Consider the following 21,284-nt stretch of genomic DNA (forward strand, 5'->3'; position numbering starts at 1 on the left):
ATTATTATATTATATTATATTATATTATATTATATTATATTATATTATATTATATTATATTATATTATATTATATTATATTATATTATATTATATTATATTATATTATATTATATTATTTACTTATTTTATGTTTAGTTAGGACCTCAATTTGTTCCAAATATGACTAGTCAATGGTTGCTCTCTCTGCTTTGTTACGAACATTCTTCAAAATATCTTCTTTTGTGTTCAGCAGAAGAAGAAAAAACTCATAGAGGTTTGGAACAACTTGAGGGTGAGTAAATGATGACAGAATTTTCATTTTTGGGTGAACTATCCCTTTAACTTGTTTTATGTTTAGTTTAGGACCTCAGTTTGTTCCAAATGTGACCTTGTTGGCCAAATATGACATCTACCGGCCACTAATACTTATTGCATTTCAGAAATAAAATAAATCTCATGGCAAAACGGAAATTGGTTGCTTTTAGTAGACAAACGTTAATTGTGTTGAGCATGTGAATGGTAAAGGTTTGTGAACTCCACTGGGTAAAGACGCGCCTGCTCCTTTAACACATTCGGACGAGCTGTGATTGACAGGTAAAGCTACAGTGGGGGAGGTCCTTAAGGGGCGTTTCCAAATGCCAGTCATCCAATCAGCGTCGAGCGTACAGTCAAGACGGAAAAAAACCCGTGACGTAGGCGGTCACTGTACTGTGCGGACAATCAGTAAACACCTTCTGCAAAGTGACAACAAACCCTCATATTGTGTTTTTTTGAGGATATTGAATACAATTATGGACTCCACATCGGTAAGCGAAAACTATGGTTCATGAGAATCGGCCATAATGTTTTTGTAAAGCTTATTGCATTGCTATATTAGCTTGCCCGACATGGATAAAACATGATAAACTGTGACAAGTTCATTAGTTTCTATAGACCAGCATCATGTACAACCATTCTTATTGTTTCGTTAAGCTTTGAGTTATACAGTCATTGTTACTGTAACTCTGTATAACAAGGAAATGCAAAGTAGGCCTAGGTCTCGAGGAAAGCCTCTTGAGACCTTTATTGAAAACATTGATAACAATATGCGTGCATGTGCATGGCCTTGTCAAATGTATATATAGATTAAGGACAAATGCAATAAGTTAATATAAACACTTCTCATTTTTAAAGGTTCTTCAAGTAGTTAAAACTGAGTCGACACGCACTAGCCAAATGAATTGAAAATAAGCAACGTACATACGAACTGATGCAAGCTCTTGTTGTTCAAGGGATTGTTGGGATACATTTTATAATGTCTTTCATTTTTATATATTGCACAAATTAGTAGAGAACGTACATGCGAATATGAAGGTTTTAACTATTTGAATGCACAATAAATCTGTTAAGCCCTATGTAATATTGTTATAAATGAAAGCTTCTTGCTTTCAGAGTACAGTAGCACAATGGCTTATAAATCAGCCATATATAAATAGCATGTTACGTTGTCTCAAACTGTTTCAAGATATCAAACCATAAGAGGTAAAGTCCACTGTGATATCTGTGGTGACAGCATTAGTAATGTGTGCAATGTGCATGATCAATACTTTGGGAATGTGAAGTGTTCATGTTTGTTCTCTGCATAAATAAAGAATACCTTTGCTTTCTTGTTATCTAGACCATAGGGGGGTTCATCAGCACTCTCACTGAGATGGGCTTCAGTGAGGACCAGATACAGGCGGCGATGCAGGCAGGATTCTTCTCTGTACCAGAAGCGGCTGAATGGTAAATGTTTTTCAGCATGTCACGTGCATCATTTTGCTTTATATTCCTGAATAGGGAAATGGGTTTAATGAGTTATTGCATCCCAAAAAAAAAAGAATGTGGCTAGTTACATAATAAAAACCCTTTTAATATGTAGTAGCCCTAGGTTAAATACTCACCTGTCTTGTTATATTCAGTGGCTTGAGGGAATATTGTAAGTGTTATTAGACAGCATTGTGTTTGGTTATTAAGCAAAAGCTTCACCAGGCCTCTTATTTATTCTCACATTTGTTCTGAAGGCTTTTGCAGGGTGGGAGTCCACGGCATAAACTGGTCAAGCAGCCTTCAGGTCCTCTAGAGACGCCGTTTTCTGCGTTCAATCCTCCCAAAGATGCTCTTTGCTATAACAACAACTCACAGTCTGACGCAACAGGTAAAAAAAAGCACCAGTTTGTTCATTTACTCATTTGTGTGACAGACCAACCTTTCACAACTTTCTTCTGGGAAGGAAAATGTGATTTACCGTATAAATAAACTGTGACTCACAGGTCATGTGATTTTTGTGCGCTGCAGATCATTAGCAGACATTAATGCAGGTTTCTGAAGTGTTATGCAATGCAGAGGAATGAATAAACGGCTTTTTTTCTGCTTCTAGGTCCTTCTCTGGCCTTGGCACCTCCTTCCGTAAACACTCCCGCAGCAAAAGAGCATCTACCCCTGGAAACACGGATCAAGCAGGATAAGAGTAATTTCCACGAGCAGCAGAGGCAACAAGTGGCCCGGGAGGTACAGGAAGAGAAGAGACAAAAGAAGCAGGTGAATCAGTGAAAGGTTTCATAGTTGTTGTTTTTTTTACAATAAAAAAAAAATTTCACCCAAAAATGTATCTACTCACCCCTGTCATTCCAAACCCATTCTGATGACTTGATTTCTTCTTTGGAACACAAAATCTGATCTTTTCAATACAACAAAAGTGGTGACGACTGTTTAAAAGGGAAAAAACTATTATTAAAAGTATGTTTTTTCCTTTAAGTGTTACTAAGTACACCGATCAGGCATACCATTATGACCACTTAGAGGTGAAGTGAATAACACTGATTATCTCTTCATCACGGCACCTTTTAATGAGTTGGATATATTAGGCAGCAAGTGAACATTTTGTCCTCAAATTGTGTGTTAGAAGCAGGAAAAATGGACAAGCGTAAGGATTTGAGCGAGTTTGACAAGGGCCAAATTGTGATGGCTAGACGACGGGTCAGAGCATCTCCAAAACTGCAGCTCTTGTGGGCTGTTCCCGGTCTGCAGTGGTCAGTCTCTATCAAAAGTGCTCCAAGGAAGGAACCGGCGACAGGGTCATGGGCGGCTAAGGCTCATTGATGCACGTGGGGAGCGAAGGCTGGCCTGTGCGGTCCGATCAAACAGACGGGCTACTGTAGCTCAAATTGCTCAAGAAGTTAATGCTGGCTCTGATAGAAAGGTGTCAAAATACACAGTGCATCGCCGTTTGTTGCGTATGGGGGCCAACACAATATTAGGAAGGTCATAGGGTCATAATGTTATGCCTGATCTATATATATAGTCACCATAGGAAAACAACCTGAAGCAAACAATTACATCTGAGTTATCATCTGTGTGCTATCCGTGGCTGAATCCGAAATTGCCCCCTAAACCCTCATTTACAATTCCCTACGTTAGTCCACTAATATAGTCCACTTGAAGGAGTGAATGAAAACGAGTGCGTGAAGTCAGACAGGCGTTGTGTGTACATCGGCTGTACACTCGTTATTGCGGTGCAATGTGGGATTGAATGAGTGCACTCAATAACGTCCACTATTGTTTTGGACACCACTACAAATGGCTGTCCCCTCAAATAAAGCCCAATTTGAGGGTATAGGGGGCGATTTCGGATTCAGCCTGTGTTTTTGCTCCATCTGCTCTAACATTTTCATGCTCTACAGCAGTGGTTTTCCAACCTGTCCTGGAGGCATCCCAGCCCTGCACATTTTGTGTGTCTCCCTCATTTGTCACACCTGATTCAACTCATCAGCTTGTTAGTAGAGACTGCAAGAACTAAATTGGGTGTGTCTGATAAGGGAGGCATACAAAATGTGCAGGACTGGGGTGCCTCCAGGACAGGTTTGAAAACCACTGCTCTACAGGATCATTATTGGTTCCCAGTGCAGTAACAGTTTGTCCTTTAATCAGGAGCGTGAGTTGGTATTGAAGAGGATAGCAGAGGACCGGCGCAGTCAGCAGGAGAAGGCCCAAACTGAAGCCACAGCTGAGACCTCTCCATCCAGTGGACAGGGACAGAGACTGGGTGGACGTGTGGAGACGAGCATAGACAACCACTGCATCCTCATGGTGCGAGATTACATCTGTTTTGCCTCTGCTTTCTAGCAACTACTGCTTTTAACTGCTTTCTAACAACTGTTAGCAGTATTTAATATGATGTCAAACATATCTGACATGTTTATACTTGTTTCTTGTTATAGATCCGTCTCCCTTCTGGGGAATCTATGCGTGAGCGCTTCCCTGCAGACACTCCATTAAGTCACGTCGTCGAGTACATTGCCGGGCGCCACCCTTCACTACCCTCCTTCTCCCTCCTGCAAGGGTTCCCACGCAAGCGCTTTGGTGAAACTGAGCTAACCTGCTCCCTCCGGTCTCTGGGACTGACCCCTAATGCTGCACTTTGCATTCAGACCACACCACCTGAGACGCCTCAGGATCCGCCCAGTCCAGCATCTCAATTGGCTGTTGTAGGACAGCCGGAGTTGGAGCCACAGGAAGAGCCGGTGGCACCGCCCAATGAGCCACCCCAAGTGGAGGCCGGAGCTTTAGACGAACTGGAGGTGCCCCCGCCACTCCCCCATCAGCTATGGGAGGAAGCAGTGGGGTATGCTGGGATCCCTGGGGTCGGACCTCCGCTTTCAGGACCCTCTCACTACTGGGGTAACATTAACTTTACTTTTACTCATTTGGAAATGCGCCACACAGTGTTATTTTAGTATTATTTAAATACTAGGGCTCGATTTTAAAGGGGGGGTGAAACACTCAGTTTCAGTCAATCTCATGTCAATCTTGAGTGCCTATAGAGTAGTATTGCATCCTTCATATCTCCGAAAAGTCTTTAGTTTTATTATATTTATAAAAGAAAGATACGCTGTACAGAGTCTTTCTGAAAAAAAACGAGCGACTCGAGGCATATCATGTGGGCGGAGCTAAAGAATCACAAGCGCGCGCAGCGATTGCGTTTAGAGCGTCTGAAAGCTGTGACATCCTTAAACGTGGAAAAAAACTTTATCCTAAATAAACCATTGAGATCAATCAGATTTAGCCATACATATATGATCCAGAATCAGATCTAGAGGCTGAAATTGAACAGGACAATCAGCAACGACGACTACAGCAGGACGTCTCAATGGTATGTGCTGTAACTGTAACTTGTATACTTGCTTAGCGGCTTGTCATGCGCGAGTTTTACAACATTTGTGTGCGTTTACTCATGGTTTATGAGGACATAATTTAGTTTATGGACTATTATATGTGATTTAAAGAGCACCTATCATGGAATTTTGAAATTTACCTTTCATGTAGTGTGTAACATAGATCTAAGTGAACAAAAACATCCTGTGATAGCTTGAAATATGACAGTGCACCGTATATATAGTTATTTTCTTTCAAAAGTAAGAGTCGACTCGGAGTCATTTTTAAGAATCGTTAGAAGACCGAAGCTTTTTCTCTGACTAGATGACGTCAACTTGTCAAGTTATTTGAATACGATACGCCCACTTATTGCGCTCCAAGACGCCAGTGAAAACTAGAAAACATCATGGCGACGAGACGCGGTGTTCTGAAGTGCGACTCATAAGCAAACTTTTTTCATCTGCCCAAGGATGAGCATTTGAAGACTAAGTGGCTTGAAGACAAACCATACATCGTCGCGATTGTGTGTTTATTAGTCGTCAAATGTATGTTTCGCGATCTCAGGAAGCTTTTATTATGGACTTCTATTATGGCACATGGTTCTTCTTCGTCTGTCTGTACCATATATGGATTACATGTGCACAGAGCGCCCTCCGGCTGCCAGTATGAATTGAAAACAACACATAAGAGACTCAATCGCTCATGATTAGGCTATAACTGCCCATTTTGAGGAAGTATTGAATAAAAAATACTCCTCTGTTTAGAAATTTGACACAGACATATGAGAATCTATCAATATGTCTCCTCATCTGCACACTTTTGAACTAAAAGCCCTGAGGGATGTTGATTTGTTGCGAGTCTTCGTGAGGAGAATAGAGGAGTTTTTTTATGAATGAGATCAGCTGAGGCTCATATTACAATCAAACAGTACCGACGCGGTTTTCATATTCATAACTCCTGACACATATTAACAAATTACTGTCACTATAAGACTTTGATGGGCGTTCCGTTTCCGAAAATATCTGCACAGACTAAACCAATCACAACTGACTGGGTCATCGGACCAATCACCGCAGATTAGCGTCACGTAAAGGCGGGGTTTTGAAAAGTGAATCACTAAAGGAATCATTTGAGAATCGCTGTCAAAACAGGTAAAAATAAATGCATATTATAAGAAAACTAAAGTCTTTTTTGTCATTGCATGCATGCAAAACTGTTGTTGGGGACTTCTAAAACAATATTTGGAACATTTTAAATGCCATGATAGGTGCTCTTTAATGTTAGCAGTAGCAAGTGTAACGGTTTTGCACGTCAGACAAGTGTGTGTTTACATAGAAAAACAATGGAATAGTAGCGCATTTGAATGAACGAGTCGATAGCTAACAACACAAAGGCAGTTTTACTCACCGCCTGCTTCCAACACATGACCGTGACTTAATTGCTGGAACCGCTCCATCTTTCAGCATTAGACAAGCTACAAATCCGGCGTCGAACTGGGCCTTGCTTATAAAATCATTGTCGCCGAAATGCAGGGAACAAACAAAACACTTGTACAAACAAAAAACAAACTCTATTCACTGTCCCATTAACGCTGGGTTCTTTGGGAAGCTGTGAAGGGTTGTCTTGCCCTGACAACCAAAAAGACACATCTTTGGTGACATTGTTGATGTTGTGAAGTCCTGTGACTGCAAAGCGCTTTGATGTGTGTACTGCTTTCGCTCTCTCGCTCTGGTCTACGCGTGCGCGGGCACCCTTCCGGGAGAAGTGCCCTTAGGGACCCGTATAAGGAAATTCCGCCCCATTTGACGTTACACAGTCCCATACTTGAAAAAAAACGTTCCGAAACTTGTGAGAAACCGGAAGGAGTATTTTTCAAGGAGTATTCATCAAACGTCCAACTTAATTTTTGAAACTTTGTCCATGTTTAGGATGGGAATCCAAGTCTTTAACACTGTAAAAAACTCAGTATGCATGAAACAGCATTTCACCCCCCCCCCCCTTAAAAAATTATAATTTTTACAAACCAGTATCGATTCTTAATCCCAAGAATCGATTAGTCATCCTGTTTTCAGTTGATGAATGAATGTCTCTGCGATGTGAGATTGCTCTGGCGCAGCTCAGCTCAAGAGAAGCGGCAGCACGCAGCACACATGCACTGATCTTCTCTTTCACCTTAATACCAGTTGCAGCGCAAAATAAACATGAACGAGCATCTGAAAGTGTGTTAAAAGAGTACAACTTACCGAAATCCGTATCATGTCACATGAACTCGCTCAATCAGTGTTTCAACTGTGGAAAGACGTCAATAAAGCACCTTGTAATTTACCTCAGAAAAACCATATCCAGTGTCCATGAACTCGTTAGTCAGCTAGAAAATTTAACTCTAGAGAGGAGAATTTTGCTAATTATATGCAGCATATTACATATTCATTATAATTTAGAGGTTTGTCAAAATTGAATGCATGTTTGAAAAAATCTGGCAAGTTTTTATCAGTCACCATTTAAAGTGGTCATGAACTGCGTTGTTTTATTGTTTTATGTTGTTTCCTGGGGTGCACTTATAATGTTAGAATGCTTTTTACATAATCATAATTTATGAATAAAAGGCATTTTTCCTACCCTGATTTTAGCCCTCTATCAACTATCCCTTTAACATATTTTCAGTGTTTGTTTTTTAATTTTGCTATGTGCTTTTGTCATTAAATTTATATATATATATATATATATATATATATATATATATATATATATATATATATATATATATATATATATATATATATATATATATATATATATATATTTATATATTTATATATATATATATATATATATACTGTATATATATATATATACTGTATATATATATATATATACTGTATATATATATATAATTTATTAACAGAAATAAATAAAAATGTAATAATTGTAATGTAATAACTTTAATAGTTTTAGTTAACAATAATAACCCTGCTCTACACTAACCTTACTTCATTGCAAGTGATATTTAGTAATTAGACATTTTCTTCTGATAGGACGAGGCCAGAAACTGGTCCATGGTGAAGCAGAAGATGAAGAACATTTGGAAAACGATGAGCAACCAGAAGAAGTTGTACCTCCATTTCAACTCAACGGTATATAACGGTTGTTCTGGGTGGTTTCTCTATGGTTTTGCCCAAAGTCTCTATGGCATACTGGTCTCTAGATATGGCTCGAGTACCTCCTTCCCCTGTAAATCTATGAGATTTTTCCAACTTTTTTATTGTTTGATTGCTTAGAATAAGTCTGATCGCTTGGAAAAGTTAGAGCCGGATCATTTTGAGGTACTATTCCTGTTTGTAGCACTAACGTTGCAGGATGAGTTAGGTGCTGAAGTTTAATACTTAAAGGGATAGTTCACCCAAAAATGAAAATCTGTCATCATTTACTTACCCTCAAGTTGTTTCAAACCTGTATGAGTTTCTTTGTTCTGCTGAACACAAAATACGATTTTTACTATGGTAGTCAATGGTTGCTCTCTCTGCTTGGTTACAAACATTCTTCAAAATATCTTATTTTATGTTCAGCAGAACAAAGAAACTCATACAGGTTTGAAACAACTTGAGGGTGAGTAAATTATGCCAGAATTTTCATTTTTAGGTTAACTATCCCTTTAAGGTTTGTGGTTTGTTCAAGTATGAACAATAATAATAGTTATTCTTGCATTGTGACTACAACTAATAGTTAATAAAGCATGTGAAAAGTCATTCCCACTAATTAAGTCATTACAATTAGCATTGGCTTGATTAGTCAACTCTGCTTTATATGAAACTCCACAAACCATCAAAGATAAAACAATCATTTTAAGCCACGATCAAACGCTTATGAGGCTGTAAACCAAAGATGTTGATCTGAACGGGCTAAAATGCCATGTACGCTGCTTTAGGACTCCACTGAATCAGCAAAGGCCATAATCTCTGGACAGAAACAGAAGGAGGACAGTAATGGTTTGTTTGTTTGTTTAACTTTATTGTCTGTTCAGTTTTCCTGGACAGAAATTCATCTTTGACGCTGACAATACTATACATCCACACTATCACATAATAAAGCACATAAAACATATTTGTCCCCATAAAAAAAACATAAACACATAGGACAAGTAAATACCATGCAATTACTATATGTATATACGCATATAACACATCCATTCTCACATATGCGTACAAGCACCTACCCGTATAAATATACATCAATACCTTAATTAAGAAAAATGGTAATGAATGGACCATCTGCCAACATTTCTCTAATCACAAAGACTCCTTCAAAACATCTAAAGAACTGGAGCTTTATCAGCTCTCATTGAAGGTCACTGTTCATGATTCTGCTAAAGCTTAGTTGATTAAATAAATCGTAGATGTCTGACTAAAAATATTAGTTTAGCTGTTTTCTTTTTATCATACAGACACTCTCATTCCAGCTTTGGCTCCCAGAACATTCTGGGAATGTTAGTTATTTTTATAAACATTAATTTAATGATTATATTATCGTCAAGAGAATGTTCTGTGTCTGCTGGGATCTGCTTGGCAGATCTTTGTTCAGGAAATCTGTGTTGGGTATTTAATCAGTGACCAAAGCGAGAAACACTGGGAAATTGTGGGAAGTCCATATTGGGTAAGAGGTGAACGTCCTTACTTGTCCTAGTTTAGACCCGGTTGGTTATAAGTCAAATCTCATCCACCTCTTTTAAATTGTGAAACGTGCAACAACCAAGCAAGCCTGTTCTCATGTGTTAGAACAGCTTATGCTCTGACATATCAGCTCTTTTCTCTGGAAGTTTGATTCGGGGGTTTCAGAGAGAAAACAGCTTTGGACATCGTTTTAAGATGCTGTGAAGTCGACAGGGGAGATTGTATGTTAATTTGTACACGAGAGGCACACAGGAATAAATTGCAGCTGGATTGGTTTAGCGGGCCAGCCTGTGAACATGCTAATATACGGTAATTAGTTTAATATGCGGTTCCTTCCAGTGCAACTGTTTTGATGTTGAGGCTGTGTAATTGAATGCTTGCTTAATTTGGTAGTAACAAGATGCAATTTAAATTGAATGTTTTACTTGATGTGCTTATGGGTCGTGCAAGTAAACAATTGTAAATCGTTTTTTTGAAAGATACATCTACACAGGCATGAAAAACGTGGAAATATCGTATTTTTAAATTGTGATCACCATGCTTGGAATAGTTATTGATAAATGATTTAATACAATCCTTAGAAGTAACTGGTTTTTATAATATTCTATATATATATATATATATATATATATATATATATATATATATATATATATATATATATATATATATATATATATATATATATATATATATACATATACATATACATATACATATATTCTTCATGTCACATTATCCTTCAGAAAGGAATTTGCTAAAAAATGTCTTATTATTATAATTTCTTATTCTATATTAATATTTTTCTGGCCACCTTGATACATATTTTTTCAGGGTTTTTGGATGAATAACATTGTTTTGTAACAATTTAAGTTTTTATTGTCACTAATATTCTCTGTCATGTTCAGCTCCAAAATAGTTGTATATCTGATATATTAATATCTAAAACTGCTCTTTTAGAGTGTAGTCTCTATAAAAATTATTTTCAAAATTCTTATCCATAAATCATGAATGACTGGAAAAGGTGTGGGAGACCTGTTTTCTTGATCTAATGGGGGGAAAAAACGCTATTAAAACGTAAAGCTTTTGTGGGGTTTTAACCATACGCTAAATAAAAATAAATGTATAGAACTAAAAATACTTGATAAGTAATTATCAAGTATATTCTTAATACTTAATTCTCCCTCTCGCTCTGGCAGGAATGCCACGGTTGCCCTTCTTCCTGGAGAACAGGGCGAGAGGAGGGCTGGAGCCGAGACATCACTGGCCAGAGCAGGGCAACAGACTCAGGTAGGACAGAGCTTCATAAAAACACCACAGTTCAGTATGCACATAAATGTAAGAAAGAAAAACCTTTTACAAGTCAGCATGACATCATTACGATGACATCATAGCTGTCAGTTTGGGAAACTTGAGCCGTGTACATTATCCTTAAAATAGATGAAGCGTCTGATTCAGTGTCTGTAATTGGTTGTCTGTTGAAGGGAGATGGAGCCTGATGTTCCAGCAGACCCTGATGAAGGCCGTGCATTGCGTGGTCAAGCAGCGGTAGAGCGTTTACAGAGAGCCGCCCATCATGACGAGCAGCAGTCACTACACGGGCAGCCCTCACCCCCCAAAAAAGCCTTCAAGACCCCCCGCGTGCCCTCTCTCTGCTCGATGGCCACCAGGGCCACGGTTTCCCTCATGACAGGTCAGAAAAATACCTAGTTTTGTTTACTAATCACATGGGTTCTTAAGACAAGGCATTAATCATAATCTTGCTCTCTCAGCTCCCAGCATGCAGTACAGCAGTAGCCTGGCGTGTTTGACCCCAGAGCTGGCCGAACTCTTGCTGGCTCACATGGCACGTGAGCGTTTACTCCGACCACGTACGCTGGAGCTGTTCTTCGGCTGCCCGCTGCAGAAGTTTGTCCTAAACTGCTACCCGTACACCACCAACGAGCTGCTGCGGCAACTGAGGGCGTTTTCCTGTCTCAAGCATCTCAGCTTCTTCAACTCTCCACTCATCACAGGTGTGTGAGAATCTCACTAAAAAGAAATCCCAGACTGTTTTTCATCCTAAAAATCTAAAGGAAAAAAACGAATTTTGCCATTTTTATTCCATTAAGATTTTTTTAATTATGACCTTTCATGAAAATAAAAAGGACATTTACTCCAAAATAATCCATCATTATTTTGGAGTAAATGTCCTTTTTATTTTCATGAAAGGTCATAATTTAAAAAATGGTTGGATGGATGGATGGATGGATGGATGGATGGATGGGTGGATGGATGGATGGATGGATGGGTGGATTGGATGGAATGGATGGATGGAATGGATGGGTGGATTGGGTGGATGGATGGATGGATGGATGGATGGATTGAATGGATGGATGGATGGATTGAATGGATGGATGGATGGATGGATGGATTGAATGGATGGATGGATGGATGGAATGGATGGGTGGATTGGATGGGTGGATGGATTGGATGGGTGGATTGGATGGATGGGTGGATGGATGGAATGGATGGGTGGATTGGATGGGTGGATTGGATGGGTGGATGGATGGATGGAATGGATGGGTGGATTGGATGGATGGATGGATGGATGGAATGGATGGATGGGTGGATTGGATGGATGGATGGAATGGATGGGTGGATTGGATGGGTGGATTGGATGGGTGGATTGGATGGGTGGATTGGATGGATGGATGGAATGGATGGGTGGATTGGATGGGTGGATTGGATGGATGGATGGAATGGATGGGTGGATTGGATGGGTGGATTGGATGGGTGGATTGGGTGGATTGGATGGATGGATGGATGGATGGGTGGATGGATGGATGGATGGATGGATGGATGATTGGATGGATGGATGGATGGATGGATGGATGGATGGATGGATGATTGGATGGATGGATAGATGGGATGGATACGATGGATGGGTGGGTGGATTGTTGGATAGATGGATGGGTGGATGGATGGATAGATGGATGGATGGATAGATGGATGGTTGGATGGATAAACTATATATATATATATATATATATATATATATATATATATAATATAATATAATATAATAAATAATACATCAATATGAATATATGTGTATTAGTAAGAATGCTACTAATAATTATAATTCTATTATAATACTATTCCTTTTAAATAATATACCTATAGAAATTATATATAATAATATGTTGTTATTGGTAAATACATTTTACTACAGTCATTGTATTTGTTGCAACTATAAACGTGTGGTGACTTTCTGTTACTGTAAAGTTATGAGATTCTTTTTGCATTATGGTAATGGAAATTTGGGTTTAAATATGCTTAATTGTCATAATCATAATTTATTGAAGGATCCTAAAAATAGGCTTCATTTTCTTTAACCAAAATTGCGGGGGTGAAATATGAGCATTTCTTTCTGGGAAAAGTTCTATGACAATATGACACATTGTTTATTCACCAGTGTATTGAATTATTTGTAAAGCTGTGTGATCCTCATGTCCTTTTTTCATATTGCAGATGCCGGTCTTTCTGTTTTGTCCAACCTCTCAAAGCTGCAGCATCTCAACCTGTCGTCTTGTAGCAAACTAACAGACAGCTGCATGCAGCATATCGCAGGTGAGACGGTGTGTCGAAAACCATACATTTTGTGACGTACTGCCTCTTTGACTGTTGGGTGGAAGTCTGCTGCGGAGCTCGCTTCAGTGCGGGTTTGGCAAAAGTACGCATCAAGGGTGCATATCGGCCGACCGCGAGCACCCTTCTGAAGCCTAACATGACAAATGGGACCCCCTACAATCTTGTGGACTTAACAGACATTCCAAGACCGACACATAAAGTTTGCTATTTGGGACAGGGCCTTACTGTAGCATCCACAAGTGTTAATCATGTAGAAATGCGTCATCTGTTTCTGTCTGATCTCAGGACTCCGCAGTCTGACGTTCCTGGCTCTGGACCAGACCAAAGTAAGCGACGCAGGTCTGCTGCTGTATCTGCAGTCAGGCTCCTCTGTGCTGTGTCAGCTCAGCCTGAATCAGACGGCCATCACAGAGAGCACATTGAGAGTGCTGCCCACATGTGTGCCACAGCTACGAATGCTCAGTATTAAACACACCAAGGTAATCTACACGGATTGATTTATTTCATTTATATACAGCTCATTTATATACAGCCCTGGAAAAAAATAAGACACCACTTAATATTGATTTCTCAATGTTTAGTGGTCTCTTAATTTTTCCAGAGCTGTATATATATTATAGATTTTTTTTTTGTGATTTTTTTTTTTAATAAAGAGGTTGCAGTTTTAATTTTCAGCTTCACATGTAATTTATAGATAAAATCAATATCACAAAAATACTATATCACAAAAAAAGAAGAAAAAAGTGTACCCAATGTGTATATACTTTGATTTATGAATTTATGTCTATGCAAAAGTATAGATTATTTTGAAAGCAATAAGTGACATATTTCATATTTATTCATGTTAATAATCGGCTAAAATATAACATAAACATAAATAACATAAATAAACTTTTGATGTTAATGTATATGTTATTTAAACACACACTACTGTTCAAAAGTTTGGGGTCGGTAAGATTTTTAAAAAATGTTTTGGAAGTGCTCACCAAGGCTGCATTTATTTACTCAAAAATACAGTAAAACAGTAATATTGTGAGATAATATTACAATTTAAAATAACTGTTTTCTATTGTAAAATATGTTCAAATGTAATTTATTCTTATGATGCAAAGCTGAATTTTCAGCATCATTACTCTTCAGTGTCACATGATCCTTCAGAAATCATTCTAATATGCTGATTTGCTGCTCAAGAAACATTTATTATTGTTATTATTATCATCAATGTTGAAAACAGTTGAGCTGCTTAATATTTTTCTGGGAACCGTAATTCATTTTTTCATGGTTCTTTGATGAATAGAAAATTCAAAATGACAGCATTTATTTGAGTTTTTTTTTTGTAACAATGTTAAACTTTCACTTTTGATCATGCATGCTTACCGAATAAAAGTATAAATTTCTTAAGAAACAAATCTTACTGACCCCAAACTTTTGAACTATAGTGTTGATATATACACAGTACTGTATTTGTTCTCCAAACAAGCTTTAATTCGATTGCACAATCTCAAAGTCATAAAGCCGTTACAGGACCTCACTATATGTTTACTCTATATTTAGCTTTTGTCTCTTTTTGCCTTCAGGTGAGTGACGTGTCTGCACTCGCAGAGCTCCGAAACCTGCAGACGCTTCACCTGGATGGCACAGGTGTACGGGAAAATTCTCTCCAGTGCCTAGCAACCCACCCCAGCCTATCAGCTCTCAGCCTGGCTGGCATACCGGTCACCGATGGAAACCAAACGTTAGAGATCATTTCAGGTGCTGACAAATGTATTTATTTCAGTCCAGAATGCATGTTATTTAGTTCTGTATGGGGCTTTAGTGACTGTATTATTTCCTCTGTGCAGGACTGAGGCTCACCCAGCTCACCCTGCCTGGCAGACACTGTGTGACGGACGCTGGACTTTCATTTCTCTCCAGACAGACTTTGCTCTCAGAGCTCGACCTGACCGACTACACTCAGCTCACCGACCAAGGCATTGCACAGCTCGCCAGCATGAACAAGTAAAGCTTTAAGCAAAACCATGTGTCCAAAGGTGTCTAATGCTGCGTTCACACCAAACGCGAATAGAGCGTCAAAATCGCATCTACCGCGTCTAGTTGGACTCTTGAACATTTTGAGCATTTGAAGCAAAATGCGAAATGAGAAATATGTCATAAAACACCACTCTGCCTCTTTTCATTTTCATTTAAAAAAATTTTTTAACATTAATAGCCACACAAATGTGGTCCTGGCAATGCACTACCTACATTATCTTCACTGCATGTATATTTAAATAGCCTACAAAAATTAAAGTTAGAAACTTCTCTTTGCTCTCAGTCAAAACGATTTGGCAGACAACAAATGATAGATTGATGACACCAAAGATCACCGTTAGATTTACACAAGAGGAATTCAATCTCATGTTTAACCACTACAGATGGCATCCGAACCAGCGGAAAACGTCAGAAGGAGTAGCCGAGGAAAGGCTGCTTTCGCCGTGGTTAATGAGCGCTGAGCGCCCGGTGATCGCCTGGATCTCACAACTCCAAAATCACAAGATTAATTTTTTTTAAATAGGCGCTCTCTTTATAAATAAACCACAGATTTGAGCTTTAAACAACTACATTCTCACCTGAAAAAGTCTTAAAACTACCTTTTGTGACACAATAGTAGTATTTTTTAATTATGCAGGGTTTCTCATCACGTCACTTTACCACGTGACAGCAGCAAGCTGGCTCCTGATTGGTTAACGAGGCACGAATAGACGCCAAAGTTCAGATTTTTCGACTTGGGCGCCAGACGCGAATTCGCTTGAAACACGCAAATGCAAAAAAAAAAGCACCAAATAAAATCAATTGCGCGTATCGCGCAAGATGGACGACGCGCAAATGAGGCAGAATTTCACGCCGCAGGACCTACAGACGCGTGTCAACGCGTATTTACATTGACTTGACATTGAAATCAATCGCTCCAGACGCTCTATTCGCGTTTGGTGTGAACGCAGGGTCAGTAGTAAATCAAAAGAGGAAAGCAGCCCATGTTCTGGTTCAATATGGTGTAATGTAACCTTGCAAATCTGGTCATGCTGAAATAGGCTTATTTACAGATATTTACGAAATCACATTTAAAATGGCTGCAGTCAGAGCCTAAAATGAACATTTGCCAAGTGCCAAATGCGAGGAAAAATCTGCGATGGCGAGTATTTGAAACGGTGTCAATCGCCAGTTGGCCGGTAACATTTTTATGAATTCTAACAATGCAATGTTGTGAGGACATGAACAAACTTGAACGACTCTTGGGACAGTTCACGGACAAGTACCGCACCATCATAAAAGTTTAAGCCTTGCCATCTGAAATATTCAAGCATGTCGAAAGGGAACTCAATTCGTTACTCATTACCGAAGTGCACACCAGGAAAGCTGCATCTCAGACAGTGACTGAATACTGGATTGAGCTCTCTTTCACTTCTTCTTGCGCTTGAACAGATATATTCAAACTAAATGCACGTCTTGGCAAGTATCCCCGTAAACATAGTCAGTTATGTCTTAAGTGAACCTAAACAGTTGAAAGAGAAAACGCATGGGTATCAGTATATTGGATCAGTGCATTAGCTCTTAAAGGGGATAGTTTACTCAAAAATTTTAATTATCCCATGATTTACTCACCCTCAAGCCATCCTAGGTGTATATAACTAACTTTCTTTTTTCAGATTAACTCAATCGGAGTTATATATAAAAAATGCCCTGGCTCTTGCAAGCTTTATAATGGACATTTATAAATGAGTTTTTGAAGGTCAAAAAAGTGCATCCATCCATTCTAAAAGTACTCCATATGGATTCGTGGGGGGGTTGATAAAATCCTTCTGAAGCGAAGTGATGCGTTTTTGTAAGAAAAACATCCATATATTTAAATCTTTATAGCCTCAAATAACTAGCTTCCAGAAAACGACCGTATGCAAGTCAACTTGTGATGCGATGTATAATGTAGGAGTAGCGAACGCCTTGTTGCCTCTCGTGGTTCAAACAAATAGGGCTCAAGCTCCTCTTCTCTTATATCGAAATCCTCTGAAATTTCTTTAAAAGAATTCTCATTTTAGACTTCTAATTCGTGACCGGTGTTTTGTTTTGCTCTATCCTCCTTCTGTGTTCTTCAATGCATTCAATGATTTTTGTGTAACAATCTATTCACACCAAGAGTAACTATGTGCTACGAAACACACTATTTATTCATTTTTGTCTGACAGAAAAAAACAATTTTTGGTTGTTTGTTTGGAGATAAAGCTAACAGACCAATAACATTTTTTTCTCTCTGCATTATGAGCAAAAACAAATAATTATACTGCAATATATTGCTATGTCACTGCATTAAAGCAAGTGAAATTTGTATCGTCCATCAGATTGTATCCTGTTGTAAAGCTATGACTTAAGTTTTTTTTTTGTTTCGCTGTTGCTATGATTAGACCTTTAATTTGCAATTCATTTCGCCATTTAATTTGAACAATATTCAGAAGCCTCTTACCAAAGATGGTAATGAAAACCACGCCCCTTTTTACCTGATAGGTTGAAGAAGCTGTCTCTTAGCAACACTCAAGTGAGTGACAGTGGGCTGCAAGGACTGATCACTTTAAAAGACCTCCAGGAACTGTGTCTCGACCGGACCGCCGTCACCAGCAGGGGCGTTGCAGCCTTGATCACACACTTACCACATCTGCAGGTACAGTATTTAAATATGTGAAATTCAGCAAGCATGCATTAAATGGATTTCTCATTTTTTTGTCATGTATTTAAATATGGCAGTATTCATGAATTCAACTTCCATGTTGGTTTTGCAGGTGATGGGTTTGGCCAGTACACAGGTTGGCGATACAGTCATCAGACAAGGTCTAGTTCACTGTCCGCAGCTGCTGAAACTCAACCTCAGCAGAACCAGAATCACAGATCACGGTACGATGCATAGTGGTATCCCCTCCGAAATCATTTTCTTGTATAAAAGACACCTCTCGTAATGCGTTTTATTTCTCAGGTCTGAAGTTCCTGTGTCGTATGCAGTTGAGTCAAGTGAACCTGGACGGCACAGGCGTAACTCTCATTGGCATTGCCAACCTGATCTCCGCCTGCCCTCAACTGACCAGCGTACGAGCCAGCCAAACCCGCGCCATACCTCCGGACCAACAGTCTGACGACGACGATAACGATAATGGCAGCAACAACACACGATCCTAGTTTTAGTTGTTTATATTCACAGAAAATTCACAGACGGCTATAGTACCCTTCAGCTTCCTTTTTCCATAACGTAGCACTAAAATCTCACTTGGGTTCGACAATCAAGTTGAATTTTTTCTTTTTTGAGTGTGGTTACATAAAACTCATTAGTGTTATGAACAAAAAGTTCATATTTAATCTGCGTTTTGTCTGTAAAAGGAACTTTAAATGTGCCATGGATATGCACACTTCAAATTTCTATTTTCTGTGGACATTTTGCATTTTTTGTAAAATAAAGTGAATGAAATATCATTAAAAAATATTGACCACTTGTAATACAGTGCAAAACTGCATTATAATTTAGTAACGATCATGCTAAAATATTGATAATCAACATTATGCATGACAAATGTAGAAGTATCTGAATCTTTTACATTGAGGATTCGTGCATGACCATATTTTTATTTAAAAAAAAGAGGTGTTAATGAATGACACTTAGATTTTATGTGAATATATTTTGTGAATATAAATGCATCTGTATGATTGATTGATTGATTGATTGATTGAAGTGGAAAGCCATTTTAGATTGCGTTGACAGTGCATTTAAGTGCGTTTTTTTTATTTAGTTCAGAAATTACATGCCAAAGTCTGTCATTTTACTGGCACGTTACTGAATCTAGTAGAAGTTTTACTTCGACTCCTACATGTGCATTCATGTTGGACTTATTCGTTTATTTTTAGTCTAATGGCATTAACTGGATCCAGGTTTGCACTAACATACATCTGTCTTTAACTTGCACACTTTTCAAATGATACCCATACAGTTATGAAGTGAAGAGTGAAATACAGAACAAACGACGAGCAGCATCACAGACATATCGAAGCATTGGCGTTCGACTGTTTCTGTATGCATTTGTGTTGTACCTTTATGCATTTGAATGCAATAACATTTGAAAATATGAACACATAAAGATCTCAACCATATATGGAGGTCTAAAAGGTCTAATTGTACTAAAGCAACATTGTCAAGTTCTAAATGATAAACATACCTTTAATGCTTGATGCGGTTCTGTCTTGATATGATGCGAGGGTTTGTCGAAACTTGCTTATAATTGTTGTCTGATCTGAATTGAAATGAAAATAGACACGAAACCCTGGATTTTATATTCAGAACTCAGGAGCCAGTTGTTGGTGCATCACAAACACAGTAGCGTCTTTTTCATGTTTATTTAAAATGCCATGAATTTAACGTGTTACTACACTGACAATAACACTGTTTGATGTTTTAGAATAAGTTAGTTCTGTACATGCTGTATACAAACATTTCAAAGCAATTCATTAGGGAAGCAACTAACACAAATTCACAGAATACCACCTCGTATGTGTGTATGTGCGACACAGATCGTGTGATGCATGTTGTACAGTTCATGCACTCCGTCTCCCCATAGTTTGCAGTCTTTTCCTATATTACTAGTGCTTGTACAGTTTATTTTACAGCCAACTAGAATGGTCTAATACTATTTTATACTTTAAGTTCAAAGCATTAATAAAAGCTACATTTTGCAATGGTTTCTTTAGCCTTTTCATTTTAAGGCAACTCTATAAATATAATGATCCCAAGTTTGAGCTTCAGCAAGAGCCAATGAGGTTCATTCTCGTGTTACGCAGCACGTTTGAGCTTCTGCAAGAGCCAATGAGGTTCATTCTCGTGTTACGCAGCACATTTGAGCTTCAGCGAGAGCCAATGAGGTTCATTCTCGTGTTACGCAGCACGTTTGAGCTTCAGCGAGAGCCAATGAGGTTCAATCTCGTGTTACGCAGCACGTTTGAGCTTCAGCGAGAGACAATGAGGTTCATTCTCGTGATACGCAGCACGCTTTAGCTTCAGCAAGAGCCAATGAGGTTCATTCTCGTGTTACGCAGCACGTTTGAGCTTCTGCAAGAGCCAATGAGGTTCATTCTCGTGTTACGCAGCACGTTTGAGCTTCAGCAAGAGCCAATGAGGTTCATTCTCGTGTTACGCAGCACGTTTGAGCTTCAGCGAGAGCCAATGAGGTTCATTCTCACGTTACGTAGCACGTTTGAGCTTCTGCAAGAGCCAATGAGGTTCATTCTCGTGTTACGCAGCACGCTTTAGCTTCAGCAAGAGCCAATGAGGTTCATTCTCGTGTTACGCAGCACGTTTGAGCTTCAGCGAGAGCCAATGAGGTTCATTCTCGTGTTACGCAGCACGTTTGAGCTTCAGCAAGAGCCAATGAGGTTCATTCTCGTGTTACGCAGCACGCTTTAGCTTCAGCAAGAGCCAATGAGGTTCATTCTCGTATTACGCAGCACGTTTGAGCTTCAGCGAGAGCCAATGAGGTTCATTCTTGTGTTGCGCAGAACGTTTGAGCTTCTGCAAGAGCCAATGAGGTTCATTCTTGTGTTGCGCAGAACGTTTGAGCTTCTGCAAGAGCCAATGAGGTTCATTCTCGTGTTGCGCAGAACGTTTGAGCTTCTGCGAGAGCCAATGAGGTTCATTCTCGTGTTACGCAGCACGTTTGAGCTTCAGCGAGAGCCAATGAGGTTCATTCTTGTGTTGCGCAGAACGTTTGAGCTTCTGCAAGAGCCAATGAGGTTCATTCTCGTGTTGTGCAGAACGTTTGAGCTTCTG

At 39.0% G+C, this 21,284-nt stretch overlaps 1 protein-coding gene across 1 annotated transcript; it reads left to right on the forward strand.

The window, feature by feature from the left end:
- The first annotated feature begins 649 nt into the window (after positions 1–649).
- On the forward strand, positions 650–20,197 carry LOC307120052 (uncharacterized protein). Its single transcript, XM_079806889.1, has 17 exons — positions 650–787; positions 1,639–1,745; positions 2,024–2,157; positions 2,380–2,540; positions 3,930–4,088; positions 4,220–4,679; positions 8,189–8,287; positions 11,020–11,110; positions 11,305–11,513; positions 11,593–11,835; positions 13,334–13,432; positions 13,739–13,932; positions 15,031–15,205; positions 15,295–15,451; positions 17,990–18,143; positions 18,262–18,373; positions 18,453–20,197. The coding sequence occupies exons 1-17, from the start codon at positions 773–775 to the stop codon at positions 18,650–18,652; spliced, it is 2,769 nt and encodes a 922-aa protein (XP_079663015.1). The 5' UTR covers positions 650–772; the 3' UTR covers positions 18,653–20,197.
- Positions 20,198–21,284: the final 1,087 nt, after the last annotated feature.

This window comes from Gobio gobio (genome assembly GCF_949357685.1).
Source record: "Gobio gobio genome assembly, chromosome: 23".
Taxonomy (NCBI): domain Eukaryota; kingdom Metazoa; phylum Chordata; class Actinopteri; order Cypriniformes; family Gobionidae; genus Gobio; species Gobio gobio.

Excerpts from the sequence above, each read along its gene's own strand:
- LOC307120052 (XM_079806889.1), top strand. Across the intron at positions 2,541-3,929 it reads AGAAGAGACAAAAGAAGCAG|GAGCGTGAGTTGGTATTGAA; the intron begins GTGAATCAGTGA and ends TCCTTTAATCAG. Across the intron at positions 15,452-17,989 it reads CAGCTCGCCAGCATGAACAA|GTTGAAGAAGCTGTCTCTTA; the intron begins GTAAAGCTTTAA and ends TTTACCTGATAG.